Consider the following 25221-nt stretch of genomic DNA (forward strand, 5'->3'; position numbering starts at 1 on the left):
CAAACACCGGGACCTCCAGCTCACTGGCAGCAACGAAACAAATTTATTACAAAACCAGAAGGCTGATATTTAACCCATTACCCAGCTCCTAAAAGCATTTATGTGCCTTGAGAAGAAGACAAAACGGAAGGAAAAGCGTTATCTGAAACTTAGGCAGTGTTCCCTGCAGAGAGGAGCGGGGTGCGCCCAACACCAAGCCCTGCCCGAGGACCCCAGCGCTCTTTGCTACCTGCTCGTCCGGGACAGGCTCTCCCAGGCGCTCTGCAGCAGCCCAGCTCCCGACACATGGCTCAGACCTCTTTCCCCGCACACAAGGCCATTACCTCGCTTAAAGGACCATCTCTTCTTCCAGCGCTTCGAAAACGATGGCCAGGAGTGGTTGAGCAGCGAGTCTGACATTTGGGAGCCCTCCGAGCCCTGTGCAAGGTATAACCCCAAGCAGGAGACAACAGCACGGAGCACGGCAGAGCTCAGCGCGGTCTAAGGCAGCACTGCAGGCTGCAGCCCAGGGGCTGCCAAGGGGGGAGTGGAGAAGCCAAGTGTTTTGTCAGAAGTATCAGCTGATGGAAGCTGTAGCCAGAGAGAAATTCCTGGTCTCTGGCGTTCCCACCTGTGTGGCGGGTCAGTGACTTCCTACAGCGGGGCTCAGGGTTTAGTGGCCCCGGAGCACACACAGCCCCTGAATGTTGCTCGAGGCTTGCAGATAGAAACAGAAAACAAGCTGTTAACTCACCACAACCCCCTTCCCCTCTCTGCCAACACTTCCCTGCTCCATTCATGACTATCAGCTGTCAGCCTGGCAAACCATCACCTTTAAGGCAGTTCTGTAGGGGCAGAACCTTCACCTGGGTAAGAGTCACCTTCACCTTCAACGCAAAGTAAGAGTTAAGACCACAGGCTTGATATTTGCACCTTTGGCATTGTTTTCAAGTGCCATGGCAGAGCCTCTGCAAGGGAAAGAACGAGACCGTGTCTGTCCGCAACATCAGCATCATCTTGTAGCTCGCAGCAAGTCCCCGTCCCCTGGCAAGGACCTTTCTCCAAGCCCTTCTCAGCTCTTCCACATAGGGAGGCAGGTGGGAGCTATCTCAGCTATCTCCAAAATGCCCCAAGAGACTAAACTCCCCATCCCGAGGTCTCCAAGCCCACTGCTCCTGATCGGCACCAGCCCCACAGCTCAGACTAGCTCCAAACTTTGCTCCCAACCCCTCGATTAGGCTGAAGAAGCCGAGTTTTACCCCTGTGCAGCTGCTGGGCTCCTGGGCCAGACCAAACCTTCTCTCCACTGTTCGGCTCACTCTTGTGGCCTCGCTGAGCAGAGCCCAGCCACTTTGGGAACGGCCACAGGCACTTCCACGGCATAGAGCCCACTCTAGGCTGGTGTTTTGCAAAGGCAAGTGGTGAAGAGCATTTTCCTCGCCTGGCCACAAACCTCAAAGCGTCATCTCCCCAGCGCAACCCTCCCCATATCCCCTCTGCTTTGATCTCCCTGATAACACGGGGGCCCAGCCCTGGAGTGGACACTTTGGAGGGGGATTTGGGGGACTCGGGTGCAGACCCCTCTTGTGTCCTGCCCAAACCCAGCCGTGGGCAGTGCCACGGTGTTCTTGCAAACCTTCAGCTGCGGCACAGCAGCAGCAGGAGCCAAGAGCAGCACCCACAGGGTGTTCGGCCACCCCAGAGCCAGCCACGGGACACACCGTGGGTTAAACCCTGACCTCATCTCCTCCTCTTCACTTGCAGCAGCGTGAAGCTCCTTGTAGGCTGGAGGCTCCCCAGCCCATGTTTTGCCTTCAAGCACATGCAGGGGGGAGGCTGAATGAAACCCAGCACTTGGACTTTTGGCTTCAAGACAAGCTGCTTCCTCCCAAAGCCTTGAGGAAGATGAGCGGCAACCCTGTTGTCGTGGGATGGAGCTTGTGCAGAGAGCGACTTACCCAGAGGGCTGGAGGCATCTCTGTGGTGGGTTCCCCGTTCACGCTTGCACCTGATAGCCCTGGCTTCTTCTCCAGCCGCTGGAGCAAAGCAAGAAGCGGAGACTCATCGGGGCAGAAGCAGCTGTGTGGCCGGTTTGCTCACGAGGGCCTCTGGCTCAACCACTTCACCGCTTCCCCTTTCCGATGGCACAAACAAACCCGCTTCTCCCATGCTGCAGTTCCTTCGACAGCAGCCCCGGTGCTGCCCCGGCGCTCGTTCCCACCCTCGCGGGGGTCGGGGCTCTGGGCAAATCCAGCAGAGTCACCCGGGTTGTCGTGCACCCCAAAGTGCCTGGTGCAGGGGCCCGGAGAGCTGCTGAACCAGAGATGGCTGCGAGGACAGAAACTGCCGCAAACTGTTTCCTGTTCCGTTCAGAGAAAAACCGCTTGGTTTGTGCCATGAGAGCCTGGTACACACGGGCTGCGCCCATGGGCTCATTGCACCATTGCTCGTTCGCCTCCTGCCAGGGACAGCGAGGCGTCACACAGGGCTCCTGTTATCGAGTCCTTTGTCTTCGCTGTCGTGGGCTGACTTTGGGCAGCAACAGAGACGCTGAAGCCCACCAGGTCTCAGTCTTACACAGGGTGAAGTGATAGCAGAGCACAGAAATGCCTGTGCTGGCCATATTCATCTGCGCAGGTGAGAGATGGGCACTTCAGCCCCCAAAGCAAGCAGGGTGATCCCTCTGCCCAGCCCTCGCCGTGTGCGATCTGGCAGGCAGAGCCCCCGGCACGGCCCGGGTTCAGGTTTTTCGGCACAGCCATTCGCTCCTTCCCAACAAGCCCCGTGGGCTGATGAGCGCACGCGCCTCATCCCTCTGCCCCGAGCACACGCCAACCCCGGCCAAGCCCTAATCAGAACAAGATCCACTCACACTCCAATTACTCAGAGACCGCAGCTTTGGCAGCACTTGGAATAGCAATTACCCTGTGCTCCAGGAAACCACAAGAGCAAAGAGGAATTAAGGTTTAATTTCTCTGAAGTCCACGAGAGCTCGATTAGTATCAGAGATTGGGGCTGCTCCTAAATACCAGGCAGCTGCTCCAGCTGACGGACTGGTGAGTTGTCCTCAGCTCGAATGAGGGTGAGATTTTCTCCTCCTGCCCGGTGCCTGACATGGTTTGGGGGTTACCAAAGCGAAGCCATGGAGGCAGCCTGGAAAAGCGATGAGGGATGATGGCATGAGGGCTGACCGAGCCTCAGCAGCCTCTCCACAGCATCCCAGAGAGCCCAGCAGGCAGCAAACCTCCCGTGACAGCAAGTTCAAGTTTTGTGGCTTTGCTTAATTTTGCATTTTAGGATCCCCAGAGAGCAAGCATGTGCCAGAAGAGGCAACTCCAAAACATCTTAAAATTCCAGTTTATATCTCATCCCTCCCATCGTAAGAGAGCTCCAGATGGGCTTAAAAAAGGGCTGAAGTCCAGCTGAGCTCCTTGGTGTGCCCAAAAACAGGCTTGGGGCGGCGGGCAGAGCAGGGCCAGCTCCGCTTGTCTTGTCCAGTCCCATGTTCAGAGGCACTAGGTGGCATCAGCACTGCACGCTTTCTGTTCAGCCAGGAACACCATCTCCCTCCCGGCCCTGGGCTGAGGTGGCTGAAGAAACAGTTACTGGAATTTGGCAGGGCTAGGGGCGAGGAGTGCGGCGAGGATTCACCTCGACCCCTCTGAAAAAGCAGCGTTTTTTGCAAAAAGAAAATCACGCTGCTCGCTTTTATAGCAATTCATCATATGAGTGTCAGACGATGTCCCTGGGTCCTCCCGAGGGGCAGGTCGGAGAGCAGAGCTCCACGTGGGTCCAAGAACAGCCCTGAACTGCACAGTACCATGTACAGGTCGGGCAGGGAAAGACCATCGATCGCCAGGACGGAGATGTGAAGAGCCAGGGCTACAGCGCAGGCTGTCAGCCGGCGAGCTGGGCAAATCGTGCTGTGGCTGCACCAGAACCATGGGGAAGAAGGAAATATTAAGCCAAAACTATTAATTCCACCAGCTGCATTGCTGCACCATCCTGCCCGGCCATCAGCCCCCGCGAGGAGCCTCCAGCAGCAGCAGCTCCTGCGCACGACGTGGCTGGGGAAGGGGCCGCTCCTGCAGACACGGCCGGTGGCAAACCCAAGGCTACGAGGAACAGCGCAACATGGACCGATTTTGCTGAATGGAAGGAAAGCAGGATATCTTAACCGAGCGGCTAAATACAGCGAGAGGAAAAATAGCAACGGTCAGTTCCCCCACCTTGCTGGTGTGGCTGATCGGGAAGGAAATCTCGCCTCTGGTGAAACAAAACATTTAAGTTAGAAAGATTTTACACTTCCAGAGTGGCCTGCTGCAGAGCAGACGGCGAGACAGTTCCCGGTGCAAGCCTGGTTACAGCTGCTCAGCTGCAGGACAGGGATGAAGCAGATCCTCAGACTTTTAATTTTTTTTTTTTAAAAACTGCCTACAGGGGGGGAAGCCTGGGTCCATGTACATGGAAATAACAGAATTACATTACAGAGAAGCAGCTCTTGCTGTTTCAGGCAGAAGGAATCCCTTTACCAATGTTTACCCGATGGCATCAGGCTGCTGAGAACCCCACGGTGAGGACACAGCCCAGCACGGATCGCCCAAGCCAGCAGGCAGAGGAGTTAAACTGGCTTCAGACCACAAGCCTATAATTGGCAGATTGGTTTTTTTTTCTTAACACCATTCATTTTGCAACTGAAAGTATTGCTTAGTCCAAGATACGAATTTAGTGCTTTCTCTGTGGTAAAGCAGCATTCAGTGCTGCACAGACAGCAGACACAAAATGAACAGAGTTATTCTTGGATAATTTATTCAGAATTTTAATATAAACAGTTAATTGTTCAATATTCTGACACACAGCAAGATTTTTTTTTTTCTTAATATTCAAAGGTATTTTCTGTACATGTTACTGCTTGGCTCATATAAGAAAACATTGAAAAAAATAAATCAAGGGGCAAGGTTTTTCTTCCTTTTTTAAAAAAAATCATGGCACATTGGATCCTTTATTTCAAACAAGAGGTATCTGCAATACGATTTGTATTCTGGAACCTTAGATATGCAGAGAGAAAGGTGGGAGCAGCAAGATTAAACAGAAAAAAAAAAGAAAAAAAAAGACTTCACAAAACATTGCTTAACATGTAACTGAAACTGCCTTTAGTTTATTTAAGTGCAAGCAGAAAGCATTTGCTTTTTGGCTGTGTTTGATAAAGCCGATGTCCAGTACCCCCATCCATGCAGGTCCTCAAACACAAACCAGTGTTGATACTCCAAGAATAAAACCATTCCCCAAACTAAAGCAAAAGGAAACGCTTTTCCTTTTTAAATAACATTCTATCTTTTCAGATTTAGAAGTGGCTTTTCTAAAATTCTCCCTCAGCCAGTTTTCACAGGACTCGGCTATGGGAGAAGTATTTGGGAACTAAGATGGTGGAAGCATTGCCGGATGCTGCTGGGAGAACCTGGATTAACAGAAGCGCGTTGGTAGGTATCAAGTCCAGCTCCAATCTCTTAGGTAATTAGTCCTGAGCTCAAGCTTTACTGGTGACGCTGGGACTGAAGAGGGGCTGGGACTCAGCTAAGCGAGCGCGTCTGTGCCCACATTTAAACTCCGCGGATGGTTCCTCTTTAGCTGCCAGAACTATCCCAGGTCCTCCCAGCCGGCCGGACCCTGCTCCCACAGGGACTTTTTCTGGACTGAGAAAAAGAAACTATTTAGTACCATCTGTTGGAACACTGGACTCGGAACAAAATATGACTACCGCAAACATAATTTCTTGCCGATTGCAAATCTGTTGGCAAAAAAATAACACCACTGTAGGAGTTAATACCAACTTTATTATACAATATTTAAAAAGTCATTTCTCTACCTGTCCCCTTATAGCTTGCATTGTGCTGCAGTTAATTTGCTGAAACTGCAAGAATAAGTGCTTACTTCCAAGAAGGACAAGCAATTTCATTTTAAAAAGAAATACACATTTAATGACAGCAGATTTGCTAAAAACGGTAGCTTTAGAATTGCTTTTGAACAGTCAGGTTCCTCCAAAAGTCAACTGTATGATAGGCTTCACTCTTGTGATGCTCGTAACAAGGCAAGCCGGAACAGAACAGGTTGAACATGTTAATGCTCTTACACCAACATTCACATACAGAATCCAAGCAGAGTTAACGCAGAGCCAAGCAGAAGGTAATAAAAAGGCCAAATTCAATTAAGTTCATACAAATACCAAACTAATCTTATTTTGAATTTCATGTATTTCTGAAGTAACCATTTCTTGATTCCAATCCATTCAACAGCTCCTTTCCCTGGACCACGCACACAGGAAAACTACGAGGGGCATCGGCTGTTTGGCGGAGGTGAAGGGGTTCCTGCCGTGGCCGTGCCTGCGCGTCTCCCTATGGCGGCGGGCAGCTTCGAGGGAGGCTGGGACACTGCGAGAGGATCGGAGGGTTTATCTGCAGTTTCTTGCTCACTCCAGGCTCTGAACCGATCTCACATGGATCACGGGAGCACCTAGCACAGCCTTGAGAGTAAGGTATTTATGGCACAAAGATATTTTACTTTCTGACTTGTAAAACAAGGTTCCAGTCTCAGTATCAAGAATCGCTGCTCGCAGTGAAGGGCCCGGAGTACCTCAGGGTCCGTCTTCGTATCACAGCGATGTCAAGAGGGAACTTGATCGCCTCTCTCCCTCCCCTAAAACGGAGGCTCAAGAATAACCGACACAGCACCCTTCTTGCTCCTGTCTTCTAGTTGCCTTCATCATAGTTAGGTCAATAACACAATAAGTGACTTTTGAGATTTTTCCAAAGAGATACCAACATTATATGCAACATACTAAAATTAAGCAAAGTGTCCCATCACTATAATACAAATTTAGAAGGAAAGAGATACACTACCCATAAATTAAGAGTACCCTTTAGCAACCTAAAAGCAGCCTCTTCCATACCAACACAGCTGCTTTACGATCAACAGAAAATATCCTCTTTGCAGCGTGGTCTAGTTCCTATCACCTTTCCCAACCCAGTGCTGGCACAGAGTTTATGTTATTAGCTCTTCTATTTTACAACACAATAGAGTATTTACAAGCAGCCAAGAAAGACACGTTTCTAACCTAGCAGCCAAGCTTTGCGATGCTGCACTGTACTGCAAGAGAAGTACCAGATTTGCAAGAGGCGTTCAGGAAGTGGCAATTGAATTTAACGTGCAAACGCTTCTGAGAAACCTCTCCAGTCTCACGCTTCAAACATTTGCTCAGCGAAAACACAGCAGAGTGCAGAAAGCTGTTTCTTATACCTCCTGCTTCACCAGCTCTTGAGATAGTGAAGTTCTGGCTGGTTGCTGGTACCCTCCCTGTCCCCAGATCGCGCACAGGAGGCTACAGCTGCTCCTGAACGGGTTGAAGAATCTGTCCTGCTGCCCTGGGCTGCGAGCGGGAAGTTCTCTGCCCACAAAGGGCAGGACCCAACCCTCCAACAAATACCACCTCAAGGAAAGAAAGAGCTTCCCACCTGCCGGTCACAGCTGCCCTCCTCCAGCCATTCTACCTGCTTTCCTGCGCTATCACCTGCCTCCTCCTCAGCAGCAGCCGCAAGTGCGAGTGCTTCTGCTGCAGCCGAGGTATTCTCACCCCGACACAGAGCTCGTCGGAGTGAACAGCAGCAGCTCCCCCGACAAAGGCACGGCACCTGCTTGCACAGCACGTCTTTCTGGGCAGGAGTCCTTTCCAACACCTCGCATAGAGAAGGTTTCGTTTAACACGTGCGATCTCAACTTGTACGCAAGCCCCGGTGTCTCCGAACAGGTATCTGTGAGATCCAAGTGAGGGACTTCAGCATCCCCAGGGCGAGGATCTTCCAACAATAGAGACCAAAGTGTCAGCTGCGGGCTGAGAGTAAAGGATTTTCCAGGAGTGAGAGCTGGGCTTTACGGGTGATATTCATTTCTTCTTCCTAATTCTATAGTCAAGTGCATGTAATCTTTAACAGCCACGAGTGGCAACCACTAGTGTTATTTTTTTGTTTTTAAAAAGGGGGAAAAATGATATCCTCACCATGAGTACCATACGCCTTTCCTCACCCTTGGCACAATGTAGAAAGGATGACTGGAATAATCTTTACACACAGTACTGGGTATAAACAACTGCTCTGTGTGGTGCAGAGTGAAGATGACAACATGAGCCATGTGAATGGACTGCCTGTCCACAAAGCAAAACACATATTCCCTTGTACAGTGAACTGAGTGTTGCAAGTCATGTGTACTCAGAGGGCCAACCAATATCAACTAAATTTAAAAGCCAGACCCAATACAAGGTTCCAACGGTTGTTTATAGAAAGATCTTCTATTCCCACAGTTAGGATCACTGCAATTTAAAATGTTATCAAAACAAGGACATGCTGGGAAAGGTTTATTTCAGGAGGTCACATCCTACCGGCAGGACTCCGGATTACCTGTGTGTAGCGAGAAGGGCGGTGACCGTGATACCCCGATCCAACTCCAACAATGAGGGCTGGTCACAGTCCCTGCTCCACGCTGGCAAATACTGCTCCAGGAGCAAGCAGTCTACTCCTTTTAGGTCATTAGTTCACTAAAGTCCAAACATTTGAATGGCTATTTTGTTGTTTCTTTTTTTTTTTTTTTTAAATCACAACAGAACTAAGAGGATCATATCAGAATATCAGATCCAAATTTGTAAATCGATTCCTTTGGTCACTACTGCTCAGATTAGCGATAAACAGTGACGAGCCGTTCTGCTACCCATTCCCTTCGGTGAATGGTCCCTAGTATTGGAATCAGCTGATATTGATTTTCCCTGATCCACAATAGGTCCAGACCAGAATATTTAAACAGGTTTAGAGGTGCGTAGTATTAAAAATATCCTTAAGAAACACTGAGGTAGACTGCACCAGAACAGGACAAAAATAATCCCACCACATCCACCTGCCAAGATTTTACAGATACAAATTTACATGTTCTGTGTGTTTAAGAAAACAAATTGTTTGTTGTTTTTTTTTTTACAGTGTTTTATATATTAAAATAAATAAAAAAATTCTAATAAGAAAAACTTCTCTTCCTTAGAAAAGTGTGAGAATATGTCTTCTTTCCTGCAGTGTAGTATAGAGCTGCTAAACAGTTACTACTTTGTAAAGCAGAAGAAATGTAAACGAGGCCTTTTGAAATCGAAGGTTCTTACCCAAGTCTGGACTGTATATCTTCCACCTAACTTTGCAAGCCACCTGTACCCTCCACCTTTGTCCGAACCGACCAGATTCAACCAGCACAAAGGTCCGACAGCTCGTGGTGGTGCACAGAGTCCGTCGGCCTCCCCCGATGTTGCACCGACCGGTTTAGCTACGGCGTGGCTGAGGGGAGCGGGCTCGGAGAGGCGCTTCCCTACCGACTCCAGCTCCTTTCATTCGGTTACAGGGAGAAAGCAGCAGCACCGCCCGGGGCTGGAATAAAAAGCCATGCACCAGCTTGGCATCCCCTCTCCAACCGAGTCAGGAGAACGTCGTTTTCTCCTGGCAGAGAGCACAAACTGGCTCCTGGACTTCTCCAGGAGGAGAAGTGGAGGACTGAGCATCTCTCTCCCCTTTTAAGGCCACCTCCTGTATGACAAGGGGCTGCAACTTCGCTCATCTTCATTTCTTGCTTTAGCACTTCTCCCTGCCAGCACGCTCCCTCATCACTACGAGACACATTTAGTTTCACAATTATTTTCTAACATCTTATGCTAATCAGCTCTGTCTTTTACGCAAACAGCAGCAAAACAAAGCACAGTCCAGGAGACAAAAGCTGACATCCCGAAGAGCTGAAAGCAGTGGCTAACGCACACACGCGTCCTGGGAAGTCTGCAGGACACAGCGCAGGTTATCTCGGGAAAACACAGAAGGCCTGCAGGCAGCACGAGGCCAGGCGCCTGAGCAGCAGCAGACAGGCGGCGGGTAGCTAACCACAGTCACGTTCAGCTTCTGCTTCACGTGCAGAGCGAAGAGCGTTGTGCTCTCCCCCCTTTAGATTGGCTTTAGTGTCTCTTTTTTCGGTTCGAGTTCTTGCTCGTCCTCTCTTGCCAGCTGCTTCCGCGGCACAGCGCGCACAGAAGGCAAAGCAAGGGACGTGGGGGCGAAGGAATAGCAGGACTTCGCACCGGGATGTTTGGGTGTCCTTCGGCCCCCAAGAACCAAGTGAAGTTCCAACTACTTTGTCTCAGGGCTTCGACTGGAGCCAGCTGACTGCATTGTATAAATCATGAAACTGTATTATAAAGCCTTGTCAAGTATAAACTTAACATGTGCTTCACAGCTCCTAAAAGGGTAATCGGCTAAAATTAGTTCATTCTGAAATCTTTGGACCACTTTAAGACCAAACAATCCCCCAAATTCTCCCCTCCCCAAAAAGGATCATAAACAGTCAATAATTTATATGAAGTTAAAAGTTAAACTAAAGACATTTTTAAATATGTTACAACAAACAATATATATACTCAATGCTGTAAGGACAGAAAACTCCGTATTCTCAGGTCAGGGGACTCCTACTTCGTTTGGTCTTGAAAGTACCCACAAATCTCAGATTTCTGCTCCTGTGGCTCCCAGCACATTTTCCTCATTTGTTAATGAGAGAAAACCTACTCCCAAGAGTCCTTAGTATAAAAATAATCTGTTTAGGATTCAGTCACTCCACGGAAATGGGAAAAAAAGATAAGTACACACTTCCGAGAAGAGGAAAGCTTCTGTGAGAACATACAAAACTTATGTACAAAAAAAAGAAGTGTATATTTTGCTATACATATACACCCCACATATATATACTGCACACACACACACACACACACACGCACGCACGCCTGGGATTTAACCCATTTAAAAAGTATGAAAGCAGCAGCTATTGGTCAATCTGAGGATCTGGCGCGTCCGACTGATGTGTTGAATCCTTCAGCTCTAGTGAAAAGTATGCCTGAAAGCCTGGAATTCTACTGGAAATGCTTTTGTCCTGCAGAAGTGTTGTTCCGCACCGTTAACGCTGTAGCTCAGATACCAGCAAATTTCACGTCTTTTGTTGGCAAACGTGGATGCTCCTCCTTCGGTTTAACTTACACGGTCGCTTCCTGTTTTGAAACCATGGTTACAGAAGGGACAGCAGCCATGGAAACCTCTTCCATTTATGTTCACAGATAAGTCCACTGACAACCAGTCAACTTGGCAAAAAAAAAAAAAAAGTATTAATCATAAGATGATTACAAATCTGAAGTTTGTAGATGTGTGTCATACACTGTGGCAGCAATAACAACAGTCCTGAGATTTGTGGAGGGGGAAAAAAGCAGACACAACCCTTGGGCCAAACAGGAAGCGTTAGGAAGGACTTGACCTGGGCATGGAGAGAATCCGCCCGTTTTTCTTGCCACCGTTCATGTGAGTGTAAGGTATGTGCTCTTCATAGTTCCCCTTGAGAGCCATGGAGGGTCCATTGTCCCGCCCCAGGACTTTGTCCCTCTGCGAGTACGAGGAGGGATCGAGGGGAATGCTCTCCATGTTCTCGAAGTCCATCTCGTACTCCTCTGTTTCCAGAGGTTTGTTCTCCTCACTGTAGAAGAACGAGACCTCGTGGAAGCTGGGGTGCAAGTCCTCCTTCAGCATCTCGATGATCTCGATGAAGGTGGGGCGCATTTTAGGGTTGTACTGCCAACACATCTGCATCAGGCTGTGCCTAGATCAGGACAAACAAGAGTCAGGGGTAGGAAGAAACAGTTTCACATAGGCAGGGCTGGCACAGACCAAGACTGGTATCTGTGTCAGACCACACACACTACTCCTCTGACACTCCAACAGAGTTGTTTGTTCTCTTTCCAGTCTCCATATTTGCCTGTAGATCCTGACACTCCTTTTTCTCTATTTCTGTCTAGATCAAAAATTCCTTCCAATTCCTTCAATTGTTCTTAACTTGGCTTCCGAAGGAAACAGGGCTGCAGTTCACATACTCTGTGTATGTGCGCATGCACTTATAGCCAGGTCACAATTTTTTAATTCATTCAATTTTAATTTCAGCTCAGCCTGAAAAATAACAAAGCTCCTAAAACTTCAAGGAAAATAGAAGACTGTGCAGAGGACAGAGGTCCTGTAAACATCCCACCCAAAAGAAAGGCTGCGGCAAGAGGTCATATGTTATCAGACACCATGGAGAAAGAACTTAAAAGTACAAATAAAGTTTCAAACTGGAGTTTGTAACTGGCCATGAGACACAAATGTCCAGGACAGCAGGCTTTTTTCATAAGGATACTCACAAAGCATGTTTATTTTTTGACTCTGGAAGTGCTGTTTTGGCCAGAAGTGGGCTGGGTTAAGAGGTTACCAGAATTGGCGAGTTACCATCTGCGTTCCCTTTTCCAGCCAGGGCTCATTCTCCTCACTGCTGCACGCTGCTTCAGCAGGGGCTCCTTACACCCATGAAAATGCCCTAGCTCACATTAAACACTTAATAACGGGATTTTTTTAATTACTCTGAGAAGCAGCAGCTTAGGGAGCATCTGGGTATGCAGCCGTGCTGGCAGACCTGGGGACGCAGTAACCTCCAGACAGCAAACGTCACGAGCAGCTGCAGAGAATAACCCTTAACCCTGGCGCAGGAGAATGTCTGGCTTCAGTTTATAATCTCTGCGAGGTGTTTTTCACTGTCTTCACGCAGTGCCCTCTTTTCTCCCTAACCTTGCAGGCAGCCTAGCTTTGTACTTTAAGTGGGGCAATGAGTCTGCAACAGAAATGAAAAGACCTCGGACATGATAAACAGCTCTTGGCTCAGCACGGCGTTCTGCTGCCTCTCCCTCCTAATTAGCTGTAAATTGGATTTTTGAAAATCAGTGGTAAAAAGTTGCTGTAATTCTCAAGACTACACAGTATAGAGAGATGAATTACAGAAAACCTCAGCAGACCTGGGATTAACAAGCTGCTCTCCAGCCTCTGTGGCCACGTGGATACAGACGGTGGCCAGGCTTTGCCACGTGACATAAGCCAACAGCCATCTACTAGTTTGTAGTGGAGGAAAAGCATTTTGTTTGGGCCCATTGATACAGCGCTTATTTGTATTCTAAGCTTTTCCTGTGCTTTGTCCTTCTTTCTCTTGAGTCTGTACTCACAATGTAAGGTCCAGGTTGGTTTAGCTTCCCTTCTAGTGAAATAGGCTGGCTCAGGGCTCTAGCTTTAATTCCTGGATCACTAAGGATGATGCAACAGCTGAATTTCTGAGAGAGGTGGCTCACTGAAGTCTCTTTTGTTCCTCCCCAACAGAGAAGGGGTCAAGAGGTGCCACATGTGGGGACACCTTTGTTGGCCACGCTTCAGTTGCAGAGTGCAGCTTGGGTGATTGTCCCCTGCTTTACTACTTACAGCCTCTCCGGGCAGTTGTCCGGCTGATCCAGGTATCCTCCATCCATTACAAACTTTAGCACCTGTTCGTTGGAGAGTCCCTGGTAAGGCTGCTCTGCTAAACTGCTTATTTCCCAAAGGACAACACCAAATGACCTAAGAAAGAGAGAATGGTGAGGATAAAACATTCTGGAGATCTACAGGTGACAGTCTTATTTTGGAGAACACATACTTTAAAAGAACATGACTATATTTTTAAGAAAAGGGTTTCAAAACAATGTTTCTGTTTTGTCTGTACTCTGAAGAAGTCAGCAACTCACAATTTAAACTACGTGTGTTAAAACAGTGAGCTCTTGAGCTGGAATCTGGGATTGCAAACTACAACTTACCACACATCGGAATAAGCAGTGAAAACACCATCCTTTAATGATTCGGGTGCCATCCACCGCACAGGCAGCAGTCCTTTGCCTCCTTTACGGTAATAATCCGTCTCATAGATATCTCTGGTCATGCCAAAGTCTGAGAAAAGCAATTGGGATGTGTTAAGTGTTTCTCCTTCCATGCTACTTTTGCTGTACAACATCTCCAGGTGAATGTTCCTTCCTTTGATGCCAGGCTATTTTCATACACCCAGTAAGCCTCCTATGGCCCAACTTGCAGTCATTTGTCACCTTATGATTAACATTCAAAACATTTTCCTTTTCCCTGCATTTTTTCTGCAGAGCTGTGGTAGAGACTCCAGAGTTAAAATTTTTAGTGACAGCTTCTATTCTAAACATTATTTTTATTCACCCTCTTTAAGTAAAACAGAGGTCTCTTTGCCCTGAAATCCCACTGCCTTGGCTTTAAGTCCAAAGAGGTCTGAAAAACCACCACGCTGTGGGGTTTTGGTTTATTTTTAAATGTTCTATTTACTTAATTCTAAAAAGGTTTGGGTTAAGAACTGGTTCTTGTGGAAGATAAATGACTTTTAAAAGGCACCTGACCTAATGATAGGATTATCAACACTTGGTTTGTTGTACCGAACACCTTCTTTGTCATAATTCTCATGAAAGCAAAGAACAGTGAGATAACCCTACGCAGCTTGGGCTGGAAAGGCAATAAACTTTTTGGATAGAGGTTTGAGAATAGAGAAGGTGAGAAATGCTGCTCTGGCTCTAAAGGAGATTATTTCTTACTAAAGTCCATAGAATTCTTTCACAGGGAAGAAAAAGAGGAAAGTTTGCTGCTTTTCCAAAGGCAGCCAGTGAAAATCACCTGTGTTCGCCACATTGGTCTTGGGCTTCCTGTATTTGCCTTTACAACAAATACGACCCACAGAATTATCTTCTGATCAAACATGACATACCTCCAATTTTTACGGTGAAGTCTTCTGCAACCATACAGTTACGAGCCGCAAGATCTCTGTGAACAAATTTTTTAGCATTCAGATAGGCCATGCCATCAGCGATCTCTGCAGCCATCTGGATCATTTCTCTCAGTGTTGGTGGCGGACGACCAGGGTTATTCTACAATAAATAAAGAAGTATTAAAAACCAAATTAAGTTACCCTGTCGCACAACAGACTCCCTCTCTCCTGTCTTTACCTCAGCATCAGGTCTTAAAGAGCGAAGGTAACTTTTCAGATCTCCATGTGCCATTAACTCCATGACCACCAGAGTAGGTTGCCCTTTTGAGACCACCCCAAGGAGGCGAACCTGGAAAATAAGTGAGAAATTCCCTCAAGGTTGTGTCCAAATACACTGGGCAGAGCCCAGTTATGAAAAGAGGGGGTTGTAGCAAATCCAACCCCCCTCCAAAAAAGAGCTCAGAACAGCACAACAAAGCCTCGTCACGCTGAGAAATTCTGAAAGAGCAAAAGTGAAATGACGCAGGCAGAGGTGTTTTATGAAATGCGACATGGAAAGATCCCAGCTCTTTTTGATCAACTGCCTCTGCAGATGGGCTGCTTTTGTAAGCTGAACGTTAAGCTTTGAAAGCGCTAAAGAACTGTTAGTTATACGATGGGACTTGCTAATCATTCGAGGCACCCAGTGATGCTTACCACATGATGGCAGCTGAATCCTTTCATCACAGAAGCTTCATTTAAGAACTCGATGCGCTCACGAAGGCTGGCTGATTCGTTAACAGTTTTCACAGCCACTCGAGTCTCCGGCTCTCCCTTCACTATGTCCTTGGCGATTCCTTCGTACACCATGCCAAAGGAGCCCTGTCCCAGCTCTCGGAGGAGAGTGATCTTGTCTCGTGGAACCTCCCATTCGTCGGGAACATAGACTGTTGAGCAGAGGGAAACGTTTCTGAATTGAGCAAGTACCTTTTGAAATACATTTCTGTAGCAGCCTTGTATACCACTGCCACAGGATACTATGGGTATACGTTTAAAAGAAAGACTAAAACTCCAGAAAGACAATGCCAATCCCTTACTGCTGCACTGTCTGAATGCCCACACAAGAAATAAGTCACTGAAGAAAGCCCTCATTGTTCTCACCATCACTGGCACTAAGATATTCAGGGTTAGAGGATGCATAGAGGGGTCCAGTTGGTCCTTCGGTTTGTCTGGAAGAGAGACACACAAATTATTCATCACTTTTGCAGCCTTTGACACCTCAGAACTGAAGGCAGTTTGATTAATTCCCAAAGCATGCAGCAAATACAAACTGCCCCAATTTCCAAAGGCAGAAAATATTTCCTAAACTAAATTAATCTTGTAATCATTATCTAAATTAGAAAATAAACACAAACTTGCTCCCAACAAATAAACAAAACCTTTGGATATAAGTTTTGCTTGTCCTGGTGAAAATAACATAGAATTCCACTCACCTCTTTTTCACAAGCACGTAAGCAGCTCCAATAATTCCAGCAATTATTATGGCAAAAATAATCGGAACAATTATAACAGCAATATTAGGCTGAGCATTCACTAAAGAGAAAGAGAAAGTTGGAGGTATTACACAGATCCAAAATTTAAGTCTTTTCCTCAATAAAATCTCCCCCTTCAATAAATTGGAACAAACGTGAAACTAGAGGCTATTTCAGATACAGAATGCGGGGCTGGTCAGAGTGACAACTCATGAAGAAAATCCACACATTTCTAAGTAATTTCAGTTTCTTGAAAGTAGATGTATTGGTAAATATTTTATGACCCTCTACAGATCTCTGTGCACTGCTTGCTAAAACCCCATCTTCCAAAAATAACCTGTGTTTCCATCAGGAATTAAATGTTGAAAATAAAATGAACTCACAATAATCGGCCACATAAAAATAGGTAGGTTCTGTCCATGAGCCATTTCCAGCCAGTGATGTAGCTCGTATACGGACACTGTAGTTTCCAGGCTGCAGTCCACGGAGTTTACAGCCCTGCTCGCTGGCAAAATGCTTACGGGAAACGCAGTAGTGTGCTTCCTGCGGGAGGAGGGAAGAGGAAGGCTGCGTTACGCTACCTCTGCAACAACCCAGAGCTCTGTAACAGCATACTAGGATTTCTACCTTGCCTCCTTGTCTGGCAAATGTACACAAATAGGGCTTTCACACGCTCAGGTCTTTTCCAATATAGTGGTTTGTCCTGGATTTGCATTTTACAGTTTAGTAGTTCAGATTACAGAGAGTGTATGCCATTTGCTGTACTAGACCTCAGCCCTGAAATCTGACCTGGGCTGGCAAGCCCTCCTACCCACACGGTACTGGCATTCTGCACAGGCAGCAGGGCTGCCCACAAGCTCTCTGGCTGCTCAACACTTTCTTAATTTCTCTAAGCAACTTAAATTTAGATGTATGGTGTCTGTCCTGCTGTGAAATAAAATTCCTAAAAAAACTCCATGCAGAAAGTTGGCAAATTCGATAAGCTTATTTATCTAGGCACCATAGAGGCAGATTTTTAGTTCTCAATGGCACCCCAGACAGACTTCCAGAGGATACAAATTCACTAGTAAAGTTTTGTGTCACATTGGTTCATGCACAAGGAAACCAGACAGAACACCATATGCACGAGGACTATTAAAGACTAAACAGCCCTCAACTCCCAGGCGGAGCTACTTCTCCAAACGTGCTGTGTTGAGGGACAAGCAGAAATTCTCACCTCTGTCTCTCCAAGACGTCCATAATTCACTTCATACAGCACAATAAGACCATTTGGCTCCTTTGGTTCTTGCCACTTCAAATGCACAGTATTTTTTTCAACCAGTTCATGGGTAACTGGACCAACGATGTCATCAGCCTTAGCTAGAACCAAGTTCATGATTAATAATAGTTTTATTTCGTGTCTTTGGCAAAATTCAAGACTGCCAACACTTCATCCATCATCCTATCAGGACATAAAGATAGCCCCAGTCCTACACGATGTATCGGTACTGCAGCTGGCTCCCACAGAAAAAGCAGCATTTTGAGAACAGTCATCAACCCAAAGCAAAGCTCAGGAAGATAATTACCTTCTGGCATGGTCCTGGCACTGACGTAAGCTGCAACGCTGCATCGGGATTCCTGAGCATCATGGTTACAAGCGTGGAGCTCGATGCGATACCCGGTAAAATGCCGCAGGCCTGAGATAACCAAGGACTCCTTAGACTTAACTTTTTCAAAAGGTTTCTGTTCCTCTGCATTCTCGGGTGCTGCTGCAGAATTGTTTGGAGAGGATGAGATCGTGGGTATTACCACAGTGGCATTTGCCGCAAAGCCAAGGTCTCTTCGTTTTCTTGATGGTCTATTAAATAATAGAGGTTACAATGTTATTTGTTATGTTCAGTGTAAACACATTAATCTGAAACGGAAGAGTTAAAATGGGAGAGCTCAGGGTGCCACTGAAAACTCAAATTCAAGCCTCAAATTTGCAATTCGACAAAGAAATTCAGGGCTTCTTGATTTTATTTTTTTTAAACAAGTAATCTGTCTTACCCCCTGTAACGCATATAGCTTTTAAAAATTATCTATCTCTGAGACTCCCTCCCTGCACAACTTCATATAGAGAAAAAAAAAAAAAAAAAAAGAATCCTAGTCTAAAGTATTTGCTTGAGAATTCAAGTTCTTCTAGATCCTCTCAGCTGAACACAACTTTACTAGGTTACCTCATGGATGCCTTGTACAGTGTTGCAATGCTGTGGAGTTCACCTCCTACACATCCTACCTTTGAGCAAATGAGGTCATATCACAGCCCCCAAATCTGATGACCTTAGATGTGCCACATGTCCCAAGTATCATAAACTTGCATTTATAAAGCATTAGACCAGTTTCACAGCTCATTGGAATACATCTGCCACTCTGAACCCTAAGGCTGAATCTAGATAGATAGATAATTTTAACCTTTTCCTGAGAGACCAAATCTATTATGTTCTTTTCAACAGATGCATTTTAAACTCACAGATTCAAATTACAAATTAGTCATGCGGTTTTGTTAACCAAATATTGCCACTCAAATTATTGTACTTCAGTCTGAAAATCAAGTTTTTCGCAGTTGTAAAAACAGGATCAGCAGTGTAATCCTGTCAGCTCCCCTGTTTGCAGGCGAGTGCTACTAGCCAACTTTAATGTCAGATTTTGTCAGTAAATAAACAGAATAAATTCAACAGAATTAAGAACAATTCACAAATTTAATTGTCTTGGAAATAAAAAGGAACATGTACCAAAACAAAACTCCTCATTCTAACACTTTACGTCCTGCCACACATTTGCCACGAGGAATTCCAGGTTGGGAACTACCCAACAGGGTGAATCAGTAATGGTATTCATTTACACAAAAGGAATTAATGCGATTTGAAAGTCGGACCATGTATTTTAAGGGGATGATGATCTTTTTTTGTGTGTGCATGTGTGTGCAGCTATTAAAGGGTACAAAGAGTGACCTGAACTGAACCCACACTTGAGGCATCTCCAGTCTCTAAAAATGTAACAAGCTGTTGAAGCAAATCTTTGCTGCTGAACTGAACTTTCCACTGCCACCCTCTGACTACCAGGCAAATGATTGGCCAACGACTACAACGGGGGATTGCGTAGATCAGGTCTTTGGCTGCAACCCCCAGCTCCAGTCCCTAGTGTTATTTCTCCTCCAATGGCAAATGCAGCCAGCTGGAAAGCAGATTTTAAGACTTCCTCAAACTAAACATCGGGTTGTACCCAACAACATAAGCATATTCATCCACCTGATAGAAAAAATGGGATGCCAAACGGCAGGTTCAGTAGAGCACATTCCAGTTTTTAGTTTTCTCTTTCCCTAATTACTAATTAACTCATTTTGGAGCTGCTGTTATCTCAGCTTATGCATTGTTCTGAACAGTGTCCCCTAACAATGGGGCAGAGTTCAGAGACCCAGGTCTGGGTCATACCACCTCCCTCCTTTGGAAGGATTCTTTATGGTCAACCAGAACTTTGTTTGGACTTAAAAGCAAAGCTACCCAGCACTGTTTACAAAGCGTGGATTCAGCTGTTCCTCCTGTTTGAGAGAATTTTGTTTTTCACAAGTAAAACAGTAATTTGACCACTGATGCAACAGAGTAAAATGCAAGAATAACTTCTCCCTTCTCAAGTAACAGAAAGCAAAAAAAACTTTTGAGGCTGTAAACCCCAATCTTCCAATATTTATTATCTTGGATTTGCAGCAATTTTCTCGCCAAATTCTCTGTATTTTCAAACATCTGATGTCTTCCCATAGTTGGTCCAGTGCAACTTTCATTATGGCCATTGCAGTAGCTCCAATGACTTTCCCTGTGAAATAGTCAGATTCAGGTTCTTTCTCCTCCTACTGTCAGAGATGATCAGCATGTGTGAGGTTCACAGAAGGATGGAAGTGATAGCTCATCACATGCAATATGGCCTGTGCTGGGGGATTTTAAAAATGCCTTAAGCTAGCTTAAACCAAAGTTTTTCCATGCACCTGAAACTAGCCCAGAACAGCTGGCCTGTCTTCCCCCTTGTGCTGGCAAAAGCATTTATATATTTGTCTGCACAATTAATGGGCTTGAACTGGGAAACTCAGAAAAAAAAGTGATTTTTAATATAAGCCACTTCCCAGACCTCGTTCACTCTGTAACCCACTAATACTTGTAATGGCACAAGTGTGTGTGTGAGAGAGAGAGGATAGAGACAGAGAGAAGAGTGAGACTGCTTCTTCTGCAGTAGTGATGGTGGAGAGCATACATGAAATTACATCCTGAATAGCAGCCATTTAGTTTCCCTCTGCCTCTCAGGACTTTTATTGCTTTTGAAATCTTTCCACAGAATCATGGAGTGCTTGAGGCTGGAAGGCACCTCTGGAGATTGTCTGATGCAATGCCCCTGCTCAAAGCAGGGGCAGCTAGAGCAGGTTGCTCAGGACCATGTCTGGTCAGGTTCTGAGTATCTCCAAGGACGGAGACTCCACAACCTCCCTGGGCAACCTGTTCCAGGGTGCAATCACCTATTTGCTCCAATCTGTGCAAAACTCGTTCCAATATAAGAGCAAATAACACAGGAAAGAAGAAACAAAGCATCAGCTTCTGATGGCCACTTTGTTCAGCTACAAAGGGAGGTTACAAAGCACGTGGTCTAAAGATACCCGCTAGCTCTGACTGGGAAGGTGGGTGTGGCAAGAAGCATTTAGAAACTTCATTTGCCTTGCCAGTGCCAGACCAAATTAATCCACAAGACTTGTGATAGTATCTCCTAGAGTATCCAATCAACCGTGCACATGGGGAAGGAACAGCTTCTGTGATTTCCAGAGGGGTTCTGAGCAAGTCAGGTGAGATCAGACCTGGACTAAGGCAGAGCATGGCAGATCCACGGCAGAGCCTCGTACAGACTGGATACTGCACAGGGATCAGATAGCTGGGAAGGACAGGAGGAGAAAAATGGCACATGGAAGACAAGAAGACAAGACATTGGGGGAGTATAACTCAACTGCTCTGTCTTCTGCACCCGTGCCACTTCATATTCCCTGCTGGCCTCATCTGTGAGGTTCCTCCCCATGACTGCCAGAACGCTTCTTATCTCAAGGGAAGTCCACACAGTACCTCAAGAGAGGTCAATAAACTATCGAGAGTCACATAAAAAGCACCCGAAATAAAACACACTTCACCTTCACTTGCCAGGCTCTAGACAGGCTGCCCTACGAGCAGGCAATAGGCACAGTATTCACAGGAAAACTAATTCTAATTTACATTGTCATGGCCTGGAGCCTGTCAGAAGACAAGCAGGATGCACGCCAGCAGGAAGGTATCTTTCCTGCTGACTTGTAACAGCAAAAGGGGCTTTGTATTAAAAGGATCTGTTAGCCTAGGGAACTGGAGATTTCTTCCTTAGCAGGCTGACAAGGTGGCACATCCTGGTGATTGGTTTCTTCCTAAAATACATACCCCAGAAACTGGCCTGAGAAGCATCCTGGGCTGGCTGCACAACAAAATTGAAAAAAAAAAAAAAAAAAAAAAAGAAAGAAATCAGATTGTCAGAATTGTCTGCCTACATCAAGAGGAGTTTGGCTTTTGTACGTGGCTGGGTTCTCCTCTGCTTTTGAATATGTTGTGTCCTGGCATCATTTTGCATGTTGAAACTTTCCCTTCTGATCAGCAGAAGAAACAGCAAAGAAACAGCAAAAGGAGTGACTCTGCACAAGCTTCCAGGTGACAACTGCAGGCATCAAACCAGGCTCGCAGAGACAAGAGACACTGTCTACTAATGCACTCAATAATAAAAATGTTCAATGCAGTGACAGAGCTTTTGTCAAGCAGCTGCAAATAAACGTTTATTAGCTAAGGGCAGTAAGCAGAGAATAAATTTAGAGCACAAAATGCATGACAGTGAAGAGGGTAAATCATTACAGACTCTAACCTGATTCCCAGTGCTTCCTCTGTAAGTTGCATATGAAGTGTGAAGACATTCAACACCACTTAATGTGACACTGTGTGTGCCATTCAAAACAGGACATTCACCACCCACAGCAGTTGCATTCCTCATGGTATTGGAGGTATTTCCCAGACTAAGTGCAAGGAAGACCGCAAATACCGCGCTAAAGGACAAGGCTGTGGCATGGTAAACTTCCCTTTTTCTTTTCCTTTCTTTTCAACTGGATGAAAAAGCTAGACCACAAAATTTGAGGACAGAAAAAAAAAAAGCTATTTTTGGCATCATACAAGTTTAAATGAGCTGCAGGCATTTAGCTATTTGTTAAGGATTCTCACTTCATTCTCAAGCCGAGGAGAATTCAGAGACAGGAAATAAGAGCAGGATCTCCCAAATCTGTAATAACATCAGTTGTAGCTGCTCAGCTCTCACCAGTCTCTGACACACATATTCAGCTGGACTAGCCAGTCTCATGGAAGCCCAGAGAGACTGGCAATATGGCCATGTCCAGCCCAATATTTTTGTTTGATTATCAGCTACATTTCCCTACCCCTGACCAACTGGGCAATATTGTTTGATATTCGTACCTGGGCACAAAGACCTCATTGTGAAGATAGTTCTCAAACGTCTTGCGGAAAGCAGACTCTTCCAGCTCCTTTTGTATTTGAGAGTCTGTTTTAGGACAGGAACAACATTCTCCACTGACATCCTCATTTTCACTTTGATTATACTTTTGAGGGTCTTCAGATTCAAAAGGAGGAGACCATGTCCTCGAGGGCAGTTTTAATCCTATGGAAAAAACAATTTTAGTATGACTTATGCTTGACATGGCAGCAGCAGATGTTTGATCCTACAAAGACCCAAAACTACTGTACACAAGATTTATAGCACATTCGGGCATCCTGAGCTTTCATATCCAGGCCTGAGCACCTTTCCCTCTTTTATGACAGGCCTTTGATTCAAAACTGTGCTGTTTTTGAAATGGAGCTCAGATGCTGCTGTAGTCAAACAGAGTTCTACCCCAGTTCATCTCAGTTTAGGTAACACAGGGCAGCAGGTGAGATTTTGGGAGTCCTCAAGTGAAACTCTGTGTTCTGAAAGAATTCCAAAATAGGCACACGATGCCTTCAGAAATTACCTTGGCCACTGATCTTCAGAAGCACTGAAATTTTTTCCCTCACTATCTCCATAGCTGTTATTAAACTTATTACTCAGTTTAAAAGGAACAAGTGCAGAAGGGAGATCCCCAAAGGAAAAAGTATCTGATTACTTTGTAAAAAAATGTTTTTGGAGAGCTTTTGCATGCAACTTGGCAATAGCACCTAATGTATAATGTAACGGAACAGTGGGAGACCACAGCTGCATCTCAGCCTGTTTCTTGAACAACAGTCTTGAAAACAGCAAAAATCAGGCATCCAGAGCAGCTCCAAAACATGTGAAAAATCTCCAGACAATTCTGAGAAAGCTTTAAAGAAAGGCAGAGAGAGAGAGAACCACACACTGACCTTTTAAGCAGTAATCCAATTCATAAAGCTCACTATCTTCTGCCTGCTGCTGCCAGAACACCAGGTAGTGCGTGATGTTTCCATTGGGCTCTGAGGGTGGCTTCCACTTCAGAATGATCTGGGATGAAGAGTTGGAAACAGATATCGGATCTAATGGGACTGACGGAACTGCGTGGGTGGGAAAAGAGACAGAGGTCACTTCCACTGCTCTGCAAGAGCTTGACAGAACAAAGGACAAACACAGGCGAGTTTCCATTTCCATGGGAATAAAGAGCGCTCTCCATAGTAGGTTGACTGACACCCAACAATCCTGCAGCAGGATACACCAGCATGCACGCAAGCTCTTACACGTGGCCACGCAAGCCTGAAGGAAGAAGAGCACGTTGGCACCATCTCCCCATGCAGGGAAGCATACGCCCTCCCATTTGTTTAGGAATACCTTCCTACCAAAGGAGAGCAGCAATGGCAGTGGAAAGTTTCATAGATATGGGACTATCATGACTACCAGGCAGAAGACTATTCAGCTCTATTTTCTTTTCACCTGCAAGGCAACATTAATTTAATGATACTGACCAGTAGCATTGGTCTGGACATAGATGATTTCACTCTTTGCACCATATGTTCTTCGTTCATCTGAGAAGGTGACCAGAGTTTTAACAAATACAGCATACTGTGTCCATGGCTTCAAGCCCCTCAGAAGCCAACCTGGCTGGGCCTGGGCTTTGGGCTCATTTGACCGTGGGGGTGGGTCAACATCCACAACTGTCCAGCTATTTGACCCACAAGCGTCTTGGCCATCAAACTCCGTCACATTTTGGTATGGACTTCAGAAAAAAAAAAAAAAAGCCTCAAATTAACAGAATCCTAATTCAAGCTTTTAAAAACAACATTTCTAAAGACATCACTGAAAGTTATAATCCTTTACCATTTGGAGAAAGTATAACTACCTCATTGCATGTGTTCTGAAAATGAAGCATAGGGAGCTTTGCAACCCAGTCTCCTAACAGCATCACAGATCAGGTAGTATTCCACAGACGATTGCAACAACTAAATCCAGGCTCATTATTTTCAGCTTTATGAAAATCAGCTTGGTAACCTTGATTCTGTAAGAATGTTTCCTACCTCAAAGGGAAGAGAAACCTCAACATCCCATGGAGATAGCGGGGAGCTGATAAACTCCACGGTTAAGAGTATGTACGTCCAGAATAGTTGGAACAAGTAATGTTTGGATTGTTCTTAAATGAGGAATTTTGACTGTACACAAATCAGTAAGTCAGGGATCTTAATGAACACTTTTATATAAGGGTAACATCAGAAACTTAAGTGTAGGAGCCAGACAATTACAGAGATTAAATAGCTTTGCCCACAGCAGGTTTAATATCTACTCTTCAATGCCAACTGCCATTTATGGAAGCCCAGCATGGCTATTATTTTGTAACCTAACAGCGGATCACTTACGCTTCTTTGTAAAAAAGCATAAATCCCAGGAGATCACGGAAATCAGGAGGCCAGTAAGGCTCCCACTTCAAGAGGATCTTGTCATGAGAAGTTCTAATGGAAGAAAATTTCAGCAATTCATTTTCACC

The 25221-nt window shown here is 45.8% G+C and overlaps 2 protein-coding genes across 5 annotated transcripts in view; both read right to left on the reverse strand.

Annotated features, from left to right (window-relative positions):
• The window catches only part of ARHGEF18 (Rho/Rac guanine nucleotide exchange factor 18), a 48422-nt gene extending 46110 nt beyond the window's left edge, over window positions 1-2312 (reverse strand). The window contains exon 1 of one of the 2 annotated variants that reach the window (XM_075037945.1): window positions 1938-2312. Coding sequence is in view for 1 of the 2 variants with exons in the window: in XM_075037944.1 (XP_074894045.1) it covers window positions 324-399 (76 nt within the window). In the remaining variant the exon portion in view is untranslated. Of the gene's footprint in view, window positions 1-323; window positions 458-1937 lie in introns of those variants that run through there. The other variant, XM_075037944.1, reaches the window with a different exon arrangement.
• Window positions 2313-5793: 3481 nt separating this feature from the next.
• INSR (insulin receptor) overlaps window positions 5794-25221 on the reverse strand; it is a 61043-nt gene continuing 41615 nt past the window's right edge. For all 3 annotated transcript variants that reach the window (XM_075037966.1, XM_075037967.1, XM_075037968.1), the window contains 15 exons: window positions 25094-25220; window positions 24209-24459; window positions 23636-23803; window positions 22718-22919; window positions 17756-18027; window positions 17407-17549; window positions 16574-16733; window positions 16152-16251; window positions 15820-15887; window positions 15376-15605; window positions 14918-15028; window positions 14680-14839; window positions 13721-13850; window positions 13353-13487; window positions 5794-11679 (listed from right to left, as the gene is read on the reverse strand). In XM_075037966.1, the coding sequence (XP_074894067.1) occupies window positions 11325-11679; window positions 13353-13487; window positions 13721-13850; window positions 14680-14839; window positions 14918-15028; window positions 15376-15605; window positions 15820-15887; window positions 16152-16251; window positions 16574-16733; window positions 17407-17549; window positions 17756-18027; window positions 22718-22919; window positions 23636-23803; window positions 24209-24459; window positions 25094-25220 (2612 nt within the window). In that variant the 3' untranslated portion in view covers window positions 5794-11324. The remainder of the gene's footprint in view (window positions 11680-13352; window positions 13488-13720; window positions 13851-14679; window positions 14840-14917; window positions 15029-15375; window positions 15606-15819; window positions 15888-16151; window positions 16252-16573; window positions 16734-17406; window positions 17550-17755; window positions 18028-22717; window positions 22920-23635; window positions 23804-24208; window positions 24460-25093; window position 25221) is intronic.

The sequence above is a fragment of the Buteo buteo genome, chromosome 10, assembly GCF_964188355.1.
Source record: "Buteo buteo chromosome 10, bButBut1.hap1.1, whole genome shotgun sequence".
Classification (NCBI taxonomy): Eukaryota; Metazoa; Chordata; class Aves; order Accipitriformes; family Accipitridae; genus Buteo; species Buteo buteo.